The sequence below is a fragment of the Podarcis filfolensis genome, assembly GCF_964270895.1.
Source record: "Podarcis filfolensis genome assembly, chromosome: 1".
In the NCBI taxonomy this organism is placed as follows: domain Eukaryota; kingdom Metazoa; phylum Chordata; class Lepidosauria; order Squamata; family Lacertidae; genus Podarcis; species Podarcis filfolensis.
Genome location: NC_139604.1, coordinates 130,374,679 through 130,396,779, shown reverse-complemented (window position 1 = coordinate 130,396,779; position 22,101 = coordinate 130,374,679). Strand labels below are relative to the sequence as shown.

General features: G+C 43.9%; 2 protein-coding genes across 4 annotated transcripts in view; both read right to left on the bottom strand.

Annotated features, from left to right (window-relative positions):
* TBPL2 (TATA-box binding protein like 2) overlaps window positions 1-22,101 on the bottom strand; it is a 246,019-nt gene that overhangs the window by 19,384 nt on the left and 204,534 nt on the right. The window lies entirely within an intron of this gene.
* On the bottom strand, window positions 1,372-17,848 carry ACTR10 (actin related protein 10). 2 transcript variants are annotated; one of them, XM_083617363.1, is made up of 13 exons: window positions 17,658-17,848; window positions 16,258-16,330; window positions 15,356-15,438; window positions 13,196-13,304; window positions 11,209-11,316; window positions 10,025-10,092; window positions 8,703-8,782; window positions 6,378-6,413; window positions 4,931-5,010; window positions 4,758-4,831; window positions 4,285-4,366; window positions 3,299-3,500; window positions 1,372-1,919 (listed from the first exon to the last, which is right to left on the bottom strand). In XM_083617363.1, exons 1-13 carry the CDS (start codon window positions 17,732-17,734, stop codon window positions 1,738-1,740), a joined length of 1,254 nt encoding a protein of 417 aa, XP_083473489.1. In that variant the 5' UTR covers window positions 17,735-17,848; the 3' UTR covers window positions 1,372-1,737. The 2 variants fall into 2 exon arrangements, with proteins under 2 accessions (XP_083473489.1, XP_083473488.1); XM_083617362.1 differs by having other exon boundaries at window positions 4,758-5,010; window positions 17,658-17,845.

Below are 22,101 nucleotides of genomic sequence, written 5' to 3'. Positions count from 1 at the left end.
TATCCTCCACCAGGGCCAGGGCCTTCTCAGTGATGGCTCCGACCTGGTGGAACGCTCTGTCCCATGAGACCAGAGCCCTTCAGGATTTAACCTCCTCCTGCAGGGCCTGTAAGACAGAGCTATTCCGCCTGGCCTTTAATTTGAATCCAGCCTGATTTTTTATTTCCCTTCTCTTCCCTCCCCTTTTATGAAGATCACCCGCCCTGAGACCCCACATCTAATTCTCCCCTGGCCGCCTCGCTGGCCCAAGTAGGACCAATTCAGCCAGCTAGCCCTTGCCAACAAAGGTCCGTATAGTAAAAGCCATGGTTTTCCCAGTAGTGATGTATGGAAGTGAGAGCTGGACCATCAAGAAGGCTGATCGCCGAAGAATTGATGCTTTTGAATTATGGTGCTGGAGGAGACTCTTGAGAGTCCCATGGACTGCAAGAAGATCAAACGTATCCATTTTTAAGGAAATCAGCCCTGAGTGCTCACTGGAAGGACAGATCGTGAAGCTGAGGCTCCAAGACTTTGGCCGCCTCAGGAGAAGACTCCCTGGAAAAGACCCTGATGTTGGGAAAGATGGAGGGCACAAGGAGAAGGGGACGACAGAGGACGAGATGGTTGGACAGTGTTCTCGAAGCTACCAGCATGAGTTTGACCAAACTGCGGGAGGCAGTGGAAGACAGGAGTGCCTGGCGTGCTCTGGTCCAGGGGGTCACGAAGAGTTGGACACGAGTAAATGACTAAACAACAACAACAACAACAAAGCCCTGAGGATTATCTGATTTTTGCATTTTATTGTTATTCATGTTTTTATACTGTATTTTATGCTGCTTTTATAATTAAGTGTTTTAAAGTGTTTTAAATTTGTTGTTAGCCGCCCTGAGCCTGGTTTTTGAACCAGGAAGGGCGGGGTATAAATAAAAATTTATTATTATTATTACAACAATGGTTGCCTCAATCCAAAAGATCCCACCTCAGGTAACTCTGAGGCGACTGTTAGCAGGGAGAGATCACTATGAGGGAATTTGGTAGTGAGCAAGTGAAAAAGACAGTACTGTTTGATATAAAGAAAGTGTTTTCTGGTACCTTAAAGACTAACAAATGGACCGTGGTGTAAGCTTTTGAGGACTCAAGGCCATTTCATCCGATACAGAGGTGTAAGATTTCACTTCAAACCTTTGGCAAAGTAGGCCTGAGAACACGAAAAAGACTCAAAAAGGGGGGAAACGTCCAGAGGGGTAGAAGTGTTAATCTGTGCAGGAAAAGCAAAGTCTTGTAGCATCTTTAACCAATTTATTATGATGTTTGCTTTGGGAAACAAGAGTCAGCTGCACGAAAGCCTACTCCAGGAGGATGCGTGGAGAAAACACACACACGCACAAATACTGATAAATTACACATTTTAATGAACTACTGTGAAATAAAACGTTACATTGAGTTTGGCAGAGAACCCTGGAAGTGCGTTTTCAGGTTCTGACAAGTTTTAGAATGCTTTAAATAACAGCAAAGGTTGAAAGCTCAGGCCTTTGTAATGACTGTATATATAAATAAACATTATCACTGGGGTATCATCTTAAGTTGGGGAAGCAGAAGTGGCTGATAGCTTGTCTCCTGCTCCAGAATTGGACCCTTGCTGGCTTGCTTGAGTGTGCTTCCAGCTCCATCACAGTCCAACCTCAGGAGGAGGGAGGGAGGGAGGGAGGGAGGAAGTGCCACAATGCAAAGAAGACCCGTGTCTCAGGCAGACTCCTACTTCTCTGTGGAAAAGGCCCTTTTCATCAGGGGCGGGGGCGTTTTCCCAACATCAAACATCATTTCCAATGGAGGATTATTGAGGCAACACCAGTCGGGGATGCGGCCTGTCTGGTTGTAGTATTCTTTCGACACAGAACGACTGCCCAGGATGTCTTGGAGGGCTCCAAAGATGGCTCCTGTAACACGGAACAGAAAGCAGGAATTAGAGAAGCGTTTGTTCCACTGGGCTTCATTCGCACTTGGGCAATGCAGCACCTCTGGATTGATCTTGGTATGGACTCAGGGCTGGAGTTGTTGTTGTTGTTGTTATTATTATTTAAATTTTTTTTTAAAGAAATATTTATTAAGATTTTACAAAGACAAATATACAAAAACACATAATAAAAAAATAAAATAAAAGTAAACATACAGAGAAAATAAGAAAAATTAAAAACAATTCTTTTTGATAACTTAAAACTCATTTGCTTGTTTCTTTGACTTCCTCACACCTCCCCTTCTTGTATTCCCATTTAAATAATCAAATCAACAAATCCATACCCTCTTTCATTTATCTTATCTCTATAACTTAACATTTTATAACTCAGTATTTTCATCCATTATCAATTCATTTTTGCATTGCTAATACCACTTATTTCCAATCCAACATCATTTTAATTATTTTTTGACCTATTTATACCCTTCTTCCATATTCTTAAAGCATTACAGCTGGAAACCACTTAATTTCTATCCAACACCATTCTAACATTCATTAATTTTACAATATTTCTGTAGATAGTCTTTAAATTTCTTCCAATCTTCTTCCACCGTCTCTTCTCCCTGGTCTCGGATTCTGCCAGTCATTTCCGCCAGTTCCATATAGTCCATCACCTTCATCTGCCATTCTTTCAAAGTGGGTAAATCTTGTGTCTTCCAATACTTTGCAATAAGTATTCTTGCTGCTGTATTATTATTTAAATTTATATACCGCCCTATACCCGGAGGTCTCAGGGGTCTCACATAAAAGATAACAATACATAAAATCAAAGTAAAAACAATAACCCAATAATACCCCCTCCCCCAAATCAGAGCTGCATTTTAAAAGGGTACAGAAAGTCGATCAGGTCAGTCAAAGGCCTGGTTAAAAAGGAACGTTTTTGCCTGGCACCTAAAGGTGTATAACAGGGGTCAGCAAACTTTTTCAGCAGGGGGCCGGTCCACTGTCCCTCAGACCTTGTGGGGGGGCCGGACTAAATTTTGAAAAAAGAAAAAAAAAATGAATGAATTCCTATGCCCCACAAATAACCCAGGGGTGTATTTTAAATAAAAGCACACATTCTACTTGTGTAAAAACATGCTGATTCCCAGACCGTCCATGGGCCGGATTTAGAAGGTGATTGGGCCAGATCCGGCCGCCAGGCCTTAGTTTGCCTACCCATGGTGTATAATGAAGGTGTCAGGCAGACTTTGCTGGGGAGAGCATCCCACAGACGGGGAGCCACTACAGAGGAGGCCCCGTTCTCGAGTTGTGAGCCCCTCAAAGAATCCCAAAGTTAACTCACAGGTGTCTCAGACTTACCTCCTAACCAGGCCACGCAGTTGGGCTTGGCTGGTGGCATGTGCACGCGGAAGGTCTTGGATGCCAGCGTCTCCTTATACTTGGGCTTCTCCACCAGGTGCCTTATCTCTGCCATCAATCTGTGCAGGAATCCTGGCAACATGGCGGTGCCGCCAATCACCAGCAAGTTCTCAGCCAGCTGCTTCCTGGTGTCTATCGGGCACTGGCAGAGAAAGGGAGGAGAGAAGATGATTCACTCGGGCCACGGGCTCAACAAGGGCTGGTGTGCAGCTTGCAGGTTTGCCACAATGTCCCTGTGTGTGTAGCGATATACTGATCTGCGGGGGGAAAGGAAAGGGGCTGCAGATGGCAGGGAGTGGAGCAGATCAACCAGAGGATTGGCAGACAACATGACTGAAACTGCGTGGCTGCCAGGAGGTTCATTGTAGCTTTGCTAAGGAAGCTTATCTTCTGAACTTCCGGCCATGAAAAGAAGCGCAAGATAACCCTCTGGGGGGTCTCGAGCGGTGTGGGGGTTATTTGAGAGGTTTTGCGAGATCCTGAGGGACGTGGTACCCAGCAGTGCCCAGAAGTGCTCTCTTGATCCCTGGGTCTTAATAATAGACTCGGGGACGGGATTGAGCTGCGGGCACGAAGGGGGAGCAGCTTCAAAGCCACACTGTGAAGTCTCAGGCTTCTTATGAAAGTGGCCAGCTTCCAAAATTAGTAACGAATTCGGACTTATAACTGGCGGAGCTAATCCGAGCATTGCTTTAAAACTCTGAACTCTTTAAGATTCAGCGAGTTACGGGGCGCAAAAAGGGAGTCCGTCCCGGCAACTGGGAGAAAAGGGCGCACGACGGAAGGTTGGAGGAAGCTTATCTTCTGCTCCTGGACAGAAGGGCCAGCTAGTTTGCAGGGTGAGTGCGCTCTGTATGGTGGGGGTGTGAGATTCATCCCTGGCGGAGTGGGAGGAACCAAGAGAAGCAAAATGCCAACCACAGTACCTCAACCAGTGAATCCAGGATCAAAGTAGCCACCGATTTTTCTTCGTTGTCCTGCTCAAAGAGTATTTCGACGACAGAATCCCTGTTGGAAAGAAGCAAACGGAGGCTTTGAGTAATCCAGGCTTAGAATAAGGGATCAGAAGACACTACCCAGCTCCTCCCAGCTGAAAAACCAAAGGGACAAAATTGACATTAGGACACCCCCACGGGGCAAAGTTTGTTGCTCCTTCTGTTTGGCTATGTGGGTTTACAAGGCTGCCGGCTGAGCCGTCAGGGATGACAATGTTTTGGATAGCGGCCGCCACATTTGCACAGCAAGTCAAAAGAGAGCGGCGTTTTTCTATCTCTCTCTCGTACTACTAGAACACAGGATAAAACTACCGTATTTTTCACTCCATAAGGCGCACCGGACCATAAGGTGCACCTAGTTTTTAGAGGGGGAAATCAAGAAAAAAAAAATTTTTTTTACTAACCTAATTGCTCCATTCACGTGCAAAATCTTCTCTCCGTCCAACGGATAGTCCACGTCTGGAGGTGGAGTGGGGCGCTGCAATACAAGAGAGGCTGTCAGAAGGCGAAAAGCGAACGAGAAGGAAATCAAGCTCATTCTTACTGAAAGGGGAAATCCAGCTCCTTCCTCGCATACCTCAGCGCTGCCGTCGAGGTTGAATTTCGCCGCCTGGATTTTCAGCCCCCGCTGGAGGTCGCTCACGAAACAGGTGCGAACTTTGGAGACGAACAGAAATGGTTTCAGAACTGTTCTCAGCCAAACAGTCCATACCAATGGTTCTCAACCTGTGGTTCCTCAGTTGTTGGACTATAACTCCCATCATCCCTGAGCTCTGGCCTTGCTAGCTAGGGATGATGGGAGTTGTAGTCCATCTGGGGACCCACAGGTTGAGAACTGCTGGTCTATACAATCATTTTAATGGGTGTACAGATGGGAGGTTGCCTGCTCTTGATACGTCACCTGAGGCCCAGGTGGCCTCACTGTTGCAATGTGCCTTCCATCAGCTTTGACGGGTGGCCCACCTGCGCTCCTATCTGGAGAGGGATAGCTTAACTTCTGTTGTCTATGCTCTGTATCCTCTAGGCTGGATTACTGCAATGCATTTATATGTGGGGCTGCCTCTGAAGCCTGTTCAGAAACTTCAGCTAGCGCAGAATTCAGCAGTCAGGTCACTCACCGGAGCAGCCAGTTTGAGCATATTACACTGATCAGGTGGGAAAAAACCAATGATTTAAAAAAATATATTAAAAATTGGATTTTTTAAAATTTAAATTGGATTTTTAAAATAAAATGCTTTTGGAGGAAAAATCTTTCTAAAGATAGTTTTCTATTTAAGTTACATTATAGTCCAAAGGCTATTCATCAGGAAATAAGGATTTGTTTTAAGTTTTTCACGTGTGCTAAAACTCAGTTGTTGTTTTTTTTTTAATTGTTTAACCACATCAGTTAACAAACATGGATACATATGCTATAATGTTATTGTTTTAGTTAAATAAATTATTTAAATAGTTATTAAGGAAATGATTACTTTTCTCCTTCAAATAAAGATAGGTAGCCGTGTTGGTCTGCCATAGTCAAAACAAAAAAAAAATTTTTCTTTCCAGTAGCACCTTAAAGACCAACTAAGTTAGTTCTTGGTATGAGCTTTCGTGTGCATGCACACTGACGAAGTGTGCATGCACACGAAAGCTCATACCAAGAACTAACTTAGTTGGTCTTTAAGGTGCTACTGGAAAGAAAAAAATTTTTTTCCTTCAAATAAAGTACAGCAGAAAAGTTGTCCAAATACAGTTAACTTATTAAACCTCACAATAATTTCATAATTATCTGTCTATGCATTTCTAATAGTATAACCAAATCAGTAATTTTTGATATAACTGTAACTACTACTTTGAAAAATTATTATTCCAAAAATGAAACCTTCATCTGGTTGTAAATATTAAGATTATACCAGCAAGAATGAGGCAATCAATTAAAATCAAGGCAATCCATTTTAGGAATGGTTTGCTCCCTTGCGAAGTTTACAAATGGCAATTTCTGGATGAAAGGAAAGCTAAGGTTTGTATGAAGGCAGTCATCTTACCTTTGATATCTTCTACAATGTCTTCTGGAACAGAACCTAAAATACACGATGATGATGATGATTATACCCCACTCTTTTTACTTACAGGGACTCTAGGCAATTTACAGATAAAACAGGTTTTGCTCAAACAGCATCAACAGAACTGTAAGCCCCCAAAGACAGAATGCACTTAGAATGTAGTACAAATGAACAGAAGAGTCCTTCAGAATAATCCAATTATTAAAAACACATATTCTCTACAGTAACAGGAGAACTGCAGTGTGTGGAGCTTTGCGCCTCATCCTTCAGACACCTGATAACATCCCCCCCCCCAATTATGCAGCAGAGCAGGGAATATTGTCGCTGAATATTGCCCTCAGGCCCAACTTGAGGCTTCCCAGAGGCAGCCATCATGAGAAAAGGATTACCGTATTTTTCGCCCTATAGGGTGCACCGGCCCATAGGGCGCACTTATATTTTTGGGGGGGGGGGATAAATAAAGAAAAAAAAATTATTCCCCCACCCCCCGAGCCCCAAAGAGCAAAGAAGCCATGACAGCGAGTGGGATGGATCAGGGCCTTTGGCTTGGAGCCAATTTGATTCCCTCCCTCCCTCCCTCTCTTTCTTTTTTCTTTTCCTTCTCCTCCTGCGATGAGGCTACATTTTAATGTTCCATTATTTTAATGTTGTATTTTATTTTTGTTTTTAAGTTGTAATCATTCATCTTGTTTTTATTATTGCTTGTAAGCCGCTCTGAACCCGGCCTTGGCTGGGGAGGGCGGGGTATAAATAAAAAATTATTATTATTATTATTATTATTATTATTATTATTATTATTTTAGCCTCTGGGCTGGGGGTCCAGGAGCGAAGGCGAGGTTGCGCAACCTCGCCATTGCTCCCGGAGCTTGCGCGGCTGGGGCGGAACATGCTGCTATCTGCAAGCCTTGGGAGCCCGGTGGGAAGTCGCGCCGGGCTCCCAAGGCTTGCCGAGAGCTGCCTGAAGCCCGGGGTGCGCCCTGCTGCGCTCCCCGGGTTTCGGGCTGCAGGCTGCTGTCCGCAAGCCTTGGGAGCGATGGCGAGCTATCCTCTCCAGGACAGCTTCCTGAAGCCTGGAGAGCAAGAGGGGTTGGTGCACACCGACCCCTCTCGCTCTCCAGGCTCCAGCGAAAGCCTGCATTCGCCCCATAGGATGCACACACATTTCCCCTTCATTTTTGGAGGGGAAAAAGTGCGTCCTATAGGGCGAAAAATATGGTAGATGATCCTTTGGTCTGAAATAAGCAACAGAAAAAGTCCAGCAGAAGGGCTCTTTTTATGTTTTCAACCAACCTGCTCATGGTTGGAAGCCAACAGATACAGTAATGCATGTGGATCACTGCTTCTTAGCGGCAATAAGAATTCATGAACCATTTCTGACACTCCCTTTTCTAACTTGAAAGGGTTTGCTTTCTACTTTTCCTTTAGTAACAATAATCGGATGGGAGGTGGAAAATGAGCGAGGTCCTAACTAAAGAAGAATGGCAACTTAAGCTGATGGAATATGCACAGATTGCAGACTTAACATTTACAGGTGAAACTTGAAAAATTAGAATATTGTGAAAAGTTCATTTATTTCAGTAATTCAACTTAAAAGGTGAAACTAATATATGAGATAGACTCATGACATGCAAAGTGAGATATGCTTCTACTTCTCAGAGGTCCAATATTGCTCTATTTGCAATCCTTGTTTTGCTGATTTCATTTAATATTCCAATTTTCTGAGATAGTTAATTTGGGGTTTTCATCAGCTGTATGCCATTATCATCACAATTATAACAAATAAAGGTTTGACATCTCTCACTTTGCATGTCATGAGTCTATCTCATATATTAGTCTCACCTTTTAAGTTGAATTACTGAAATAAATGAACTTTTCCACGATATTCTAATTTTTTTCGTTTCATCATATGTTCATAAGAGAACAAGAAGAACATAGGTTTAAAGAAGATTGGAAAACGTTTACTGTATATATGGAAAATAATTGTGTGCAGATGAAAACGATGGCAGCATTAAGATTAATTCAACAGCGTAAATAATTTTTGATGGACATAATAATGGAAAACTGACTGGTATACTTTTTGTAAAATATGCAGGGATTTAAGATATACAATCTGAACCATGGAAAGAGAAGGGTAGTCATTGATATTTCAAGTATGTAAAATGTTTATCTGAAATTGTAAAACAGAAAATTTAATAAAAAACTATATTTTTAAAAAAAATGAATGAGAGGAGAGGGGATTTACCCCATTCTCATCTGAACAGTTCCAATAAGCAACACCTGCCTCTCATTAATTGTAATAATAGTTACCCATCACTGAGGGAAGGCTCTGTCCTTTGGTGGTTCCCGTATCCACAGTGCTTTGCTCCAGCAGCTGGTACTCCAGTTCTCTAAAGGATTGCAAAAAAGGTGATTTAGCAAAAAATAGCATTCAGGCAACACGATGCATACACACAACAAGCCATTTCCAACTTTCTGCTCCTAGTATTTATGAGACGGACAGTGGCTCACCGCCAGCCAATGTTAACTACTCCACAAAGGCCTGCAAGGCAACTGGAGGATGCTCTCACGTTTCAGATGTCATGCTTGGAGGACTGGTGGAAAATCTTTCTCCTTATGAGCAGCAAAAAAAAGCTAATGCTATTCTAGGCTGCATCAAAAGAAGTCTAGCGTCCAGATCAAGGGAAGGAATAGTACTACTCTGTTCTGCCTTGGTCAGACCACACCTGGAGTACTGTGTCCAGTTCTGGGTGCCACCATTTAAGAAGGAGGTTGACAAGCTGGAATGAGTGCAGAGGAGGGCAACCAAAATGTTAAAGGGTCTGGAAGCCAAGCCTTATGAGGAATGGAAGGAGGAGTTGGGTAAGAGGAGACTGAGAGGAGATATGAGAGCCATCTACAAATATCTATATTTTTTTAAAAAAGATTTTTATTAAAGTTTCAAAAATTATATAAAAACAGAACAATACAAGAAAAAAAATACACACAAACAAAAATAAGAACAAGTATACTTTCAATCCCTTATTTTCTTATAACTTACTTCCCCGACTTCCTCATACCTCCCCTTTCTGTATTCCAATTTCTAATTTATTTGATTCAACAAATCCTTTCCCTTCATTCTCATTCAAATTTTGACCTTTCTTTTTCTTTTACTTATCCATTACAGCCGAAAACCACATAAATTCTAAACCAGCGTCCTTCTAACATTCAATAATTTTACAGTATTTCTTAAGATAGTCCTTAAATTTCTTCCAGTCTTCTTCCGCTGTCTCTCTCCCCTGGTCCTGGATTCTGCCAGTCATTTCTGCCAGTCCCATATAGTCAATCACCTTGATCTGCCCATCTACAAATATCTAAAGGGACGTCACATGGAAGATGGAGAAAGCTTGTTTTCTCCTGTTCCAGTGGATTCAAATGACAAGGAGACTAAACATCAGGCAGAACTTTCTGACAGTAAGAGCTGCTTGGCAGTGGAATGGAAGGCTGCGGACTTTCTTTGGAGGTTTTTAAGCAGAGGTTGGCTGACTTATCGGTCATGGATGCTTTAGTTCAGATTCCTGCATTGCAGGGGTTGGACTAGATGACCCACAGGGTCCCATTCAACTTTGCAAAAATATTTTCTGTCGACTTACTTGTGAATGGCTTTTCCTCCCAATGGTAGCGCCCCCCAGCAGTTCAGAACTGGAATTCCTTCATAGATCTGCAAGCAGCTAAGGATGTTTCATGAATAGTATTTATGATAAACCAACCAGGTACAAGAACCACACTTAAGCACCATCTTTCTAACAGCTGCTTCCTTCTCCATACAATCAACTGACAAGTCAAATGGGCCAAAGAGGCAAGAAGACAAACATATTGTTTGGCTCCAAATACCGCAGCCCTGAGCTCTCCAAAAGCTTGAGAAATGTCTTTTGGAGGGCTGGAAGCAGTCCAGTGACACACTATCCTTTTGTTTTAGTTACAGGTAAGTAGCCGTGTTGGTCTGCCGTAATTGAAACAAAATTTTAAAAAAATCCTTCCAGTAGTACCTTAGAGACCAACTAAGTTTGTTATTGGTATGAGCTTTCGTGGTCTTACAGGAAAAAGCAAGGGGTGAGATGGCCGAGATGGCTTTATCATGTATAATGAGATAAGAATCCAATGTCTCTATTCAGACCAGGTCTCTCCATGGTTTCAAGTTTGGTAATTAGTTGCAATTCAGCAACTTCTCTTTCCAGTCTATTTCTGAAATTCTTTTGTAATAAGACAGTTACTTTGATATCTTGCATAGAATGTTCCCCTATTTTTAGCCATCTCACTCATTGCTTTTTAATGTAAGACCAACTGCAGTCGTTAACAGTCGTCAACAGGTTTACCACACCTATCAGCCAATCACCCATTCCCACCACCCTTCTGAGTAATACCCCACCCCACTCTCTCACTATATATAAGGGTCTGGTGACTTCTGTTTCAGTGTATCTGAAGAAGTGTGCATGCATACGAAGGCTCATACCAATAACAAACTTAGTTGGCCTCTAAGGTGCTACTGGAAGGATTTTTTTATTTTGTTTCGACTATCTTTTTGTATTCACGATATGGAAAGAGGGAGAATGTGAGACAGAAAGGAATGGAATTGTGATGAAAGCATGTTGCAGAAGCAAGTGTGACCTCATAAGGCCAGCATGGGTAAGAATCAAGGGTCTTCCGAAAGTTTGGCAAAGACAGACATGAGACAAACAGGCCTCCCGTTGAGTAGGTTGACTGTGGGAGTTAAAAGCTGTCTTGATTAATGTTTTCCTCCTGAAGTAGTCACACCGGAGAGTAAAAAAAAAGATACGGGGAGCACCATGCTTTCTGTATAGCCACAATCCAAGACCATAGCAGAATTGATCCCAAGGGTCAGGAGAGACATCAGGTGGCCTGGGGCAAAGAGCACCGAAGGAACCTAGAAGGAACACAGAGGTGACAAGCTGAACACATTGCAAGAAAATTTAGAAGGTCTGGAAGCCTCAAGCACCTGCCTTTCAGAGGCAACTGGTAGCTAAGGTTCAAAAGGATATGGGCCTATAAAACTCTAGAAATTTCTATACGGTGGATGCTCGGGTTGCGAACGTGATCCGTGCGGGAAGCACATTCGCAACCTACAGCGTTCGCAACCCGCAGCGCCGCGTGTGCGCACGCACGGGTCACGATTTGGCGCTTCTGTGCATGCGCAATCACCAAAACCCGAAGTAACCAGTTCCGGTACTTCCGGGTTCGGCGTAGTGCGCAACCCGAAATCGTGCAACCCAAAGCGTGTGTAACCTGAGGTATGACTATAGTACCATATTTTACCATCTTGAGCTCTCATATTCAAATAACCATCATGCAGTGAGATAGGCTATTGCTCTTCCCTTTAGATGTATTTGAAAGAGAGAGCTAAGTCCCATCTGCATGATACATTCAAAGCTGCACCACTTTAGACAGCCAAGGCTTCCCCCAAAGAATCCTGGGAGCTGTAGTTTTCTATGGGAGCTGGGAGTTGTTAGGAGACCCCCATTTCCCGCACAGAGCTACAATTCCCAGAATTCCCTGGGAAGAGTGATTGTTAAATCACTATGGGAATTGCACCCACATAAAACTACATCTCCCAGGATTCTTTGGGGGAAGCCGCCAACATGTTTAAAATGGGTAGGATACTGGGTTGGACATATAGTGCAGATGGGACCTTAAGAGTGTTTGTAGCCTAGGGTGCCCAGGACACCAGATTGGAGAAAGCTGCCCTTGTGATAAGCTGGGCTTTTGGACTGGTGGCGCCAGTGTTGTGGAATGCCCTCCCTGCCGAAATATGAGTGGCCCCCATCGGTATTGGCATTCCGCCGGCTCTTGGAAGACACAGCTGTTTAGACAAGCATTCTCCTGCTCTCTTGATCTGAAGATCCTGTTTTAACCACCATGCTGTTTTAATGAGCTTGCTGCATATTTTAACTATGGATATTCATTTTAATGTTTTGATCGAATTGTGTCTTGAATATGTAGATAGGCTTTTTCAACACTGGCCCCGGCCTGGTGGAACGCTCTGTCTCATGAGACCAGGGCCCTGCAGGATCTGATTTCTTTCCGCAGGGCCTGTAAGACAGAGTTGTTCCGCCTGGCCTTTGGCTTGGAGTCAAGCCTTTCTTTTTTCCTTTCTCCTCCTGTGATTGAGGCTGCATTTTAATGGTTCAATGTTTTAATGTTGTATTTTAATCTTGTTTTTAAGTTGTATTCATTCAACTTGTTTTTATTATTGCTTATTGCTTGTTAGCCGCCCTGAGCCCGGCCTTGGCTGGGGAGGGCGGGATATAAATAAAATATATTATTATATTTATATTTATAAACAATCATAATAATTCAGCACTCTTCTGCAGGTGCAAGGGCTCTGACGTACACACAAATCTCCCCCTTGCTCACTACAGCTTCCTCTTTCCTTTGACTAGCTCTGTGAACACCTGTCTGCCCAGCTTATTCAGGCTGGTATGGAAAACTTTGCGAGTGAGGATGCTCCATAAGCACCATTGGGCAGGTATGGGGTTCTAGGCTGCACCACCCAGCAGGTTCATGCTGGAACTGCAAAGGCGGGTCTCCAGCACTTGGCCATCTTGCTAAGCTCCATTTTTAAGGGGATTGCTTTGCAGGTGCTGCTGTGGAACTGAACCGAGATCCAGGCTTTGGCCATTATTCAACCGTTAATACAGCAGCTACTGAAAAGCCCAGGTGAGCTCAGCAGCTGCTTTCCCCACAAGCAAGCCAAGAAACCTAGACAAGTAGACAGGCAGCTGCAGCAGATGTCCGGAATGTATTACCTCAAAATATTTGAACAAAACCCTTGTAAGCGTCTCTCTGAAATGGGAAGGGCACAGTACAGACTCCACAATCACGACACGGCGGTCTCGGGGGTTTACCAGCAAGTGCCTGAAAAGTGAATGGATGAGACCAGAAAGCAGAATCAACAGCTGGTACCTCTTCTTGTAAAATAAATCACCCCCAGTCAAGACTTTGGTGATTACCACAGTCACTCAACATAAGCTGCAATCCATTGTATGGGATTCAATCCCTTCGAACACAGTGGGACTTACTTGTAGACAGGACTGCACAGCTAATAAAGAAAACAACAGGAGCCAGAAATAATGTTGTATGGATGGGACTGGAATGGGTGAATGGGCAGAGCCACACGTTGGGACGCTGTCTCTTGGCACAGAAAAATATGAGGAAGGAGACCCTGCCTTCCCTTACTTACAGGCAGAAAAACAGATTTTGTTGCTCTTTAAAGTTGCTATGACCTTTCTGAGACAGATCGCTTTCCTCATTGTGTATGAAGAGTTTAATTCCAAAAGGGGCTTAAGTTAATTTTGACAAAAAACTCAATTTTGACCTGTAGATGTTGCCATGAGTCCTACCAATACAAAATAAAAAATCTTGTATAAATTTTGGGCCTAAGTCATTGTTAGCAAGCCTTGAAAATCGTGTTTGCATTCAAAAAAGGCCCTAGCCAGAAATAATTTTCTTCCAAACGGAATGTTGGTCAAAACTGACTCAAGCCCCTTTTGGAATTAAACTCTTCGTATGGCATGGGAGGAGAAACTTTGGCTTCTGGACTGAATAAGACCCAGCACTGGTCCCAATATGGCTTGCGAGGCAGTCGTCCCTACCCAAATCATGCCCACCTGCCCCACACCTGATATCACATGCAGTAATGCACGGATTTTGCCACGAAGGAACACTCAGGACTTCCAAAAGAGCTCCTGAATGCTAGTTTACTAGCAGGGCTTGCTGACTGATCGACTCTGACAGTGAGCCCCATTTAGATTAGCTGCACTATGGAGTTTCCCACTAGAAACTCCCTAGTGCTGTCGAGGTGGTTTGCTGCCTGCAGGAGTCTGTTATTTTGTCTTCAGGCACATTTTGGGTTCAAGTTGCATTGCAGATGGACATTTTTCTTCTAGAAACACTGTCGTTGTGATGTCAGGTGCATAGCTGTCAACTTGCAGATTTGAAAATAAAGGACCAGCAACCTCGGAAATAAGGGATCAGCAGCCAAAATAAGGGATTTTCCAAGCACAGGTATGTTCGACTTCTGAGCCCCTCCAAGCCAAAGGCAGAAAGCCCAGCCAGCAGCCAAACGAAGCCTCAAGCAGTGGTTCCCACAGCGCAGCAACCTGCCAAAGGGGATGCAGCAAGGAAAACCACCGTCACCTCTCCGCTCAGAAGCACTGAGCAAAGGTGAGTCCCCAGGCAACGCGGCTGATTTGATCGGCACAAGGCATGCAAGCTCCACCCCCCAGTCGTTCTTAAGACTCCTTATTGGGTGAGCAATGCAGCCAAGCAACACAGTTGGAGCCTCCCTCCTCCCTGGCCGGCAGGGAGGGAAGGAGAGGAGCTGCTTCCTTTGAAACCCGGGAAATTTAAGGGACATCATCAATAAGGGACAGTAGCGGGACACGGCACTGGGATAAGGGACTTTCCCACCAAATAAGGGACAGTTGATAGCTATGGTCAGGTGACTTGACAGGTGACTGGGTTGCAGGGGAGGGGTGGGCCCAATATTATCCAGTTTCCAATTCCTGATACAAGGTTCCAGCCCACCCTGGCTTAGCCTAACGTACAAGCCAAAGCACAGAATTCCTGTGTCTTAGGCTACGTATGATTCAAAGAGTGCTGAAGGTCAGAATGGTCTTTGAGGCAACGAGGGTGCCCCTTACCTGTTTTACACAGACAATCTGAGCTCAACCTCCCAATTCTGGGAGCCTCTTCACAGATGCAACACCAAATTATGTACAATTCAAATGCGGATGTAGACTTGATACAACCATTATGGCACTGTATTGCAACAGGATACCTAAGCAATCCATTTCCTAGTCAACTGCTTATTTTTTGATAAAATTATTCCTCAAGTGTATTTTAATTGATAAACTAATCACTTAATTTTTTATTAGAGGGAAAGTCATTACAGCGGCATCTCCTACCTGAAGTACAGCATGTGGATGAACTCCTTCAGGTACGAATATAACTCCTCTGTATTGATGTTGTATTGAACAACTTTGACAGGCTGTGAAAGAAGTCCATTTGAAACAGTTTCAACATCGTCATCACACACACTGAATTGGCTTCAAAAATAACAACAGGTTTCTTTCTCAATAGTTTTAACCTAGTGGGAACCTAGTGAACTTTTTCCTGTGCAAGACCCCTATGCAAGCAGCCCAATACTGGTCTAGCTAACAAAGCTCCTCCTTCTCCTCAGTCTCTCTCTCATCTCCTAATCCAGTCCGCCTTGCTTAGGGTAAGATGCCATCCAATGTCACTACTGCCACCCGACAACTGGTGTTTAGCTAGGAGGATTATTTGCAAGACCCCAGAGAGCTTAAGCACATCCTTCATCCCCTTGTATTTATGGCTACACCAGTTTAAGGGCACATGACTTCTCATCCTATCCTATGAGGTCTCAGCAACTTACACAGAAATGCAGCATCACTTATCCCAGTAATTATACAGATATTGATAGAGACGGTATTACATCAGATAAATCTGTCGAACACAGGACTTATTTCAACAGAAGTTGAAAAATAAGGCCCAGCCATTTTTAATGTTTTATTTATTGTAGATGGATGATGTCCGGATGTTTTCGTTACTGAACTCAAGCAACCAAAACAACCAAATTTTGCTTCCCTGTCTTGCCTCCATTTCCTTCCCAGCGTTGAACTTCAGATTATAATCTTCTCAGGACACAATAACAATAATACTAAAGAAAAATTAACGTTAGCGTTATAGAAGTTACCACAGATAAAATACCTTAAATGGATTTGCATTCAACTAGCTTTTAATATACAGCAAAAGTTAGCCGTTTAAACAAAAAAAAAAGGGGGCCTACCTTTGAAATTCCAGGTTTCTTTATTTCACTAGGGATAACACATCTTGGCCCTGTTTCGCCTGCAAAGCCACACCTGGAATTTTAAGATTGAATAGTAAATGTGTGTATTTCTATAAATATGACAACCTATTCCAAAGAACGTTGACTGGATTGGCAACAGAAGAAAATGCTTTTAGCCAGCAACCAACAGTGTCTTTGGTAAAGGCATTGGGGTCTTTTTAATTTTGGAGAAAAGGCGAGTGAGAGGCAGCGTGATAGAAGTTCGTAAAATCACATTATGGCGTTTTGGAGAGAGAGCATGCGAACATACATACATGCATCAATTTATTTGTTGCTGTTGTTTTAATAATAATAATAATTGAATTTATATACTGCCCTATACCTGGAGGTCTCAGAGCGGTTCACAGAATAGAATCAAAATATAAAACGACAAAATACATATCTCAGGATGATACCACTACTACTACTAATAATAATAACAGAGTTTATATACCACCTTATACCCGGAGGTCTCAGGGCGGTTCACAGAATAAAATCCAAATAAAGGTAAAGGTACCCCTGCCCGTACGGGCCAGTCTTGACAGACTCTAGAGTTGTGCGCCCATCTCACTTAAGAGGCCGGGGGCCAGCGCTGTCCGCAGACACTTCCGGGTCACGTGGCCAGAGTGACGAAGCTGCTCTGGTGAGCCAGCACCAGCGCAGCACACGGAAGCGCCGTTTACCTTCCCGCTATAAAGCGGTACCTATTTATCTACTTGCACTTAGGGGTGCTTTTGAACTGCTAGGTGGGCAGGAGCTGGGACCGAAAGACGGGAGCTCACCCCGCCGCGGGGATTCGAACCGCCGACCATGTGATCGGCAAGTCCTAGGCACTGAGGTTTTACCCACAGCGCCACCCGCGCCCCAAATATAAAACCACAAATACATAATCCAAATAAAAGCAACAGCCCAATAACCCCCCTCCTTTATTTAGTCCTCTTTTTGATTCATTTGAATGAAAAGTGGCTTAGAAATAAATCAAAACAAAAACAAATTTCCAGGTCTGCAGCTTCCCTCCTGGGAATAAATAGGAGCGAAAGGCAAAAATATGACGTCGTCTTGCAAAAGGAGAGATAGTTAAAAAGACATCAAGTAGTTTTGTGTTTATATCTTGTATTTTTATGCTGAGATCTATGAAACAAGGGCGGTAGAAAATATTATTAATATTAATATATTATTATTATTATTATTATTATTATTATTATTATTATTATTATTATTATTGAGAGGGGGCGGGGAGGGCAACAGCAACAGCAAAAGCAGCAACAATAATAATAAGCGAGAGGGGGCGGGGAGGGTGGGCGACGCCCAGAGGAAGCAGGAGGCGGGGGCGGGGGGATAAATCGAGGGACGCCTCTCACTTGGTGAAGGCCGCGCCCAGGTCGATCACCACCGCGGTCTTCTCGCCGCCGCTCCCGAGGCCCTCGTAAAGCGGCATCGCGGCGACTGCCCTCGGGACGACGACGACGAGGAAGAGGAGCGGGCAAAACCCCAAGGAGAGCCAGTTTGGGAAAAGGGGAGGGGGCTTTCTTGACCGGGTGGCGCGCTGAGCTAAATGGCTGGCGGGGCGGGGGCCTTCAGCCTCAGCAGGCGCGTTTCAGGCTGCCCAACATGCCGCCTGATCCCGGGGGTTATTTATGACGCCCTCGTCTCTTTCCGCACGTCTTCTCCTTAACTCCACAGAGTTGTTATCGTTTGTCTGAAGAGCCACAAGCGCCCCTCGTTTCTCCTCGCCGCCCCTAGGTTCGGCAGGCAATGCGGTAGACACCCCACCGCCGTCGCCGGTCGAAGAATTGAGGCTGGCGGAGGAAAAGGGAGAGTAAAGGGGGTGCAGTCTAACGAAGTGGAAGCCACATTTCCGGGTGTCGTTGGGATGCTCGATAGGAAATCTCCCACTTGGGTGTCAAGGCTGGTGGTGCATTCACACGAGCTAAGGGGGCTGCCGTTTTGAGATCCCTTCCACAAGGATGAAGAGTGAAATATACTTTTGATCATAAATGATTGAAACTGCAAAAGAATAAAAAAAACATTCTCTGGCGTGTTTTAGGGATGCTAACTACAACTGATTGGTTCAAAATTGAGAAAGGAGTATGACAAGGCTGTATATTGTCTCCCTGCTTATTTAACATATATGCAGAATTCATCATGCGAAAGGATGGGCTGGATGAATCCCAATTAAGATTGCCGGAAGAAATATCAACAACCTCAGATATACAGATGACACAACCTTGATGGCAGAAAGTGAGGAGGAATTAAAGAACCTTTTAATGAGGGTGAAAGAAGAGAGTGCAAAATATGGTCTGAAGCTTAACATCAAAAAAACGAAGATCATGGCCACTGGTCCCATCACCTCCTGGCAAATAGAAGGGGAAGAAATGGAGGCAGTGAGAGATTTTACTTTCTTGGGCTCCATGATCACGGCAGATGGTGACAGCAGTCACGAAATTAAGAGACGCCTGCTTCTTGGGAGAAAAGCAATGACAAACCTAGACAGCATCTTAAAAAGCAGAGACATCACCTTGCCAACAAAGGTCCGTATAGTTAAAGCTATGGTTTTCCTAGTAGTGATATATGGAAGTGAGAGCTGGACCATTAAGAAGGCTGATCGCCGAAGAATGGATGCTTTTGAATTATGGTGCTGGAGGAGACTCTGGAGAGTCCCATGGACTGCAAGAAGATCAAACCTATCCATTCTTAAGGAAATCAGCCCTGAGTGCTCACTGGAAGGACAGATCCTGAAGCTGAGGCTCCAAGACTTGGCCACCTCATGAGAAGAGAAGACTCCCTGGAAAAGACCCTGATGTTGGGAAAGATGGAGGGCACAAGGAGAAGGGGACAACAGAGGACGAGATGTTTGGACAGTGTTCTCAAAGCTACAAACATGAGTTTGACCAAACTGCGGGAGGCAGTGGAAGACAGGAATGCCTGGCGTGCTCTGGTCCAGGGGGTCACGAAGAGGCGGACACGCTAAACGACTAAACAAACTTCATAAATCCTTTGTCAAGTCCTGCATCTTTTGCATTGAACCCCAGACTTCCCGCCCCTTCTTTACACACACACACACACTCTTTTAAAAAGGAAAAAGTTGCTTACAGGACAACTAGGCACGATCTCCCTTAATTCAGCGTCATCAAATTATCTCTTAAGTTCTAGTATTGGAGAGAGGGAGAAAAACGTCTCATCCACTCCCTCCAGAAAAACACATTATTTTATATACCTCTGTCATGTCTCTTCTTTCTTGCCTTTTCTCTAAATCAGGGGTCAGCAAACTTTTTCAGCAGGGGGCCGGTCCACTGTCCCCCAGACCTTGTGGGGGGCCCGACTATATTTTTTGGGGGGGGAAATGAACGAATTCCTATGCCCCACAAATAACCCAGAGATACATTTTAAATAAAAGGACACATTCTACTCATGTAAAAACACACGGATTCCCGGACCGGCCACATGCTGGATTGAGAAGGCGATTGAGCCGGATCTGGCCCCCAGGCCTTAGTTTGCCTACTCATGCTCTAAACCCAAATGATGCAAGTTTTCCTCATAGGGCAATTGTTCCATCCCTTTAGTCATCTTTTGTTCTGTGAACCGTCCCGAGACCTCCAGGTATAGCGTGGTATATAAATTCAATTAATCATCATCATCATCATCATTGAAATATACTTGGAGTTGAGAGTGGATTTCATGCTCCTTATTCAGCTCATAGTGGTGAGGGGGAATGGAGGTTCCCCCAGAATGTCTGCTTTATATACATTATTTACACAATGAGTCCCACCTGATTGGCTAATTATGGGATTCTCCTGTAGGCCAATCAGGTCGCGGATTCACTTCCACTTGGAGCTGGATTGGGTGGCTCCTGTGGACCATCAGACTGCTGCATTGTGAATCCTATTGTTCTAGGACCAATCAGACTGCTGCCTTTTGGATCCTATTCAACTCAGTACATAACAATCATCATCATCTTGGTAGCCCTTTTCTTACCATTTTCTAGCTCTAAAGATATTTCCTTATTTGGGGTGACCAGAACTGTGCATGCTATTTCAAGTGTGGTCTTACCAATAGATTTGTACAATGGCATTACGATATTGGAAATTTTATTTTCAATCATTTTCCTAATGATCCCTAATGATTGAATTTGCCTTTTTCACAGCTGCTAACTTCTGGGTCTGCATCGCCATTGGGCTGTCCACTACATCCCCAAGGTCTTGTTCCTGGTCAGTCACTGCCAACTCAGACCTCAGGAGTGTATATGTGAAATTAGGAATTTTTTTTGCCCTGATGTGCACCCCTTTGCACTTTCTTATATTGAATTGCCTTTGCTATTTTACTGTCTATTCATGCAGTTTGGAGATATCATTTTGGAACTCCTTGCATGCTGGCATCCATCTGTCTGGAGAGACAATGGAAGAGTGTGCCCTTGCGGGTTGAGGTCAAACTGAATGGTTAGGAACCATGAGCAAAACTGAAAGGTTTGAGAAATTTGTGCTTGGCAGATTGAGTATTTGAAGAATAGTGTGGGATAAGGAAGAAGAGAGTTAAGAATACGGCTGGAGGTTATTGAAGAAACTCAGGATTATTAGAATCTGTTTCCAATGGAAGAATGGGCAGATACAAAATTTCATTTTTCATTTTTTCCCCATTTCACTTTTAATTTGTACACCGCCTTTCTATATTACTATACGCAAGGCGGTTTACAAGCTGAAGAAACAACAAAATAGACAGCAAAGATCACACACCTAATAACAATCTGATCCAACACAGAAAAGTCAAAATAGAAACATAACTTTAAAAGAAGCAACTTATATCAAATAAAGCAATATTCAGTCATCCATTAGAATATAATACTAAACAGTAAAATTAAATAGCAAATAATAATTAAACAGTTTATACTTAACAATTACAATAAATAATTACTAAACTATAATCAATAAAAATAAGGCAAAATTTGTACAATGGCACTTCATGGGACTTAACCAATAAAGCTGAATAGTGGAAGATTCAAGGTGGTCAAAAGGAAACACAGTAAACTTGAGACTTAACACGCATTTAACTTTGTGCATTCAGTTTTATGCGCTTGGGAAAAACATTCTTAAAAAATTAAAAGGGGGCAGAATATGGGTGGGCATCCAGGGAAAAATGACTTCGGCAACCACCTGCTACTGACCACCGGTTGTTTTGACTTTATGGCTTTTGGCACAATCCCTTGAACGTAATCCCTGCATAAGTTACGGACTCCCTGTGCATTTTCACACAGCACATAGTTAAACTAGGCAATTTGCTCCCTCCAGGGTATTTGACAAATGCAGGGAAGAAAAGGCTATTGGTGGTTACTACTTGCCATTTTAAGGGACGTGGGTGGCACTGTGGGTTAAACCACAGAGCCTAGGACTTGCTGATCAGAAGGTCGGCGGTTCGAATCCCCATGATGGGGTGAGCTCCCATTGCTCGGTCCCTGCTCCTGCCAACCTAGCAGTTCGAAGCACGTCAAAGTGCAAGTAGATAAATAGGTACCACTCCGGCGGGAAGGTAAATGGCGTTTCTGTGCGCTGCTCTGGTTCGCCAGAAGCGGCTTAGTCCTGCTGGCCACATGACCCGGAAGCTGTACGCCAGCTCCCTCGGCCAATAAAGCGAGATGAGCGCCGCAACCCCAGAGTCGGTCACGACTGGACCTTTTACTTGCCATTTTGGCCATGTGCATCCTACATACAAGCTTCAGTATCAAATAGAGGAAATAAATGTAGTAGTTGCTGGAAAACAATGCATGAGAAATATTGCACTCGTGTCCCCCTTGTGAGCTTTCCGAGAGGGCTC

What these genes read in the sequence shown, in the direction of transcription:
- ACTR10 (XM_083617362.1), bottom strand. Translation starts at nt 17,734, where the DNA reads ATGCCGCTTTACGAGGGCCTCGGGAGCGGCGGCGAGAAGACCGCGGTG. An exon ending in GGAGGAAAAGCCATTCACAA is followed by an intron (nt 8,783 to 10,024) that starts GTAAGTCGACAG and finishes GCAATCCTTTAG; the next exon opens with AGAACTGGAGTACCAGCTGC. An exon ending in CATTGTAGAAGATATCAAAG is followed by an intron (nt 5,011 to 6,377) that starts GTAAGATGACTG and finishes TCGTCTCCAAAG; the next exon opens with TTCGCACCTGTTTCGTGAGC.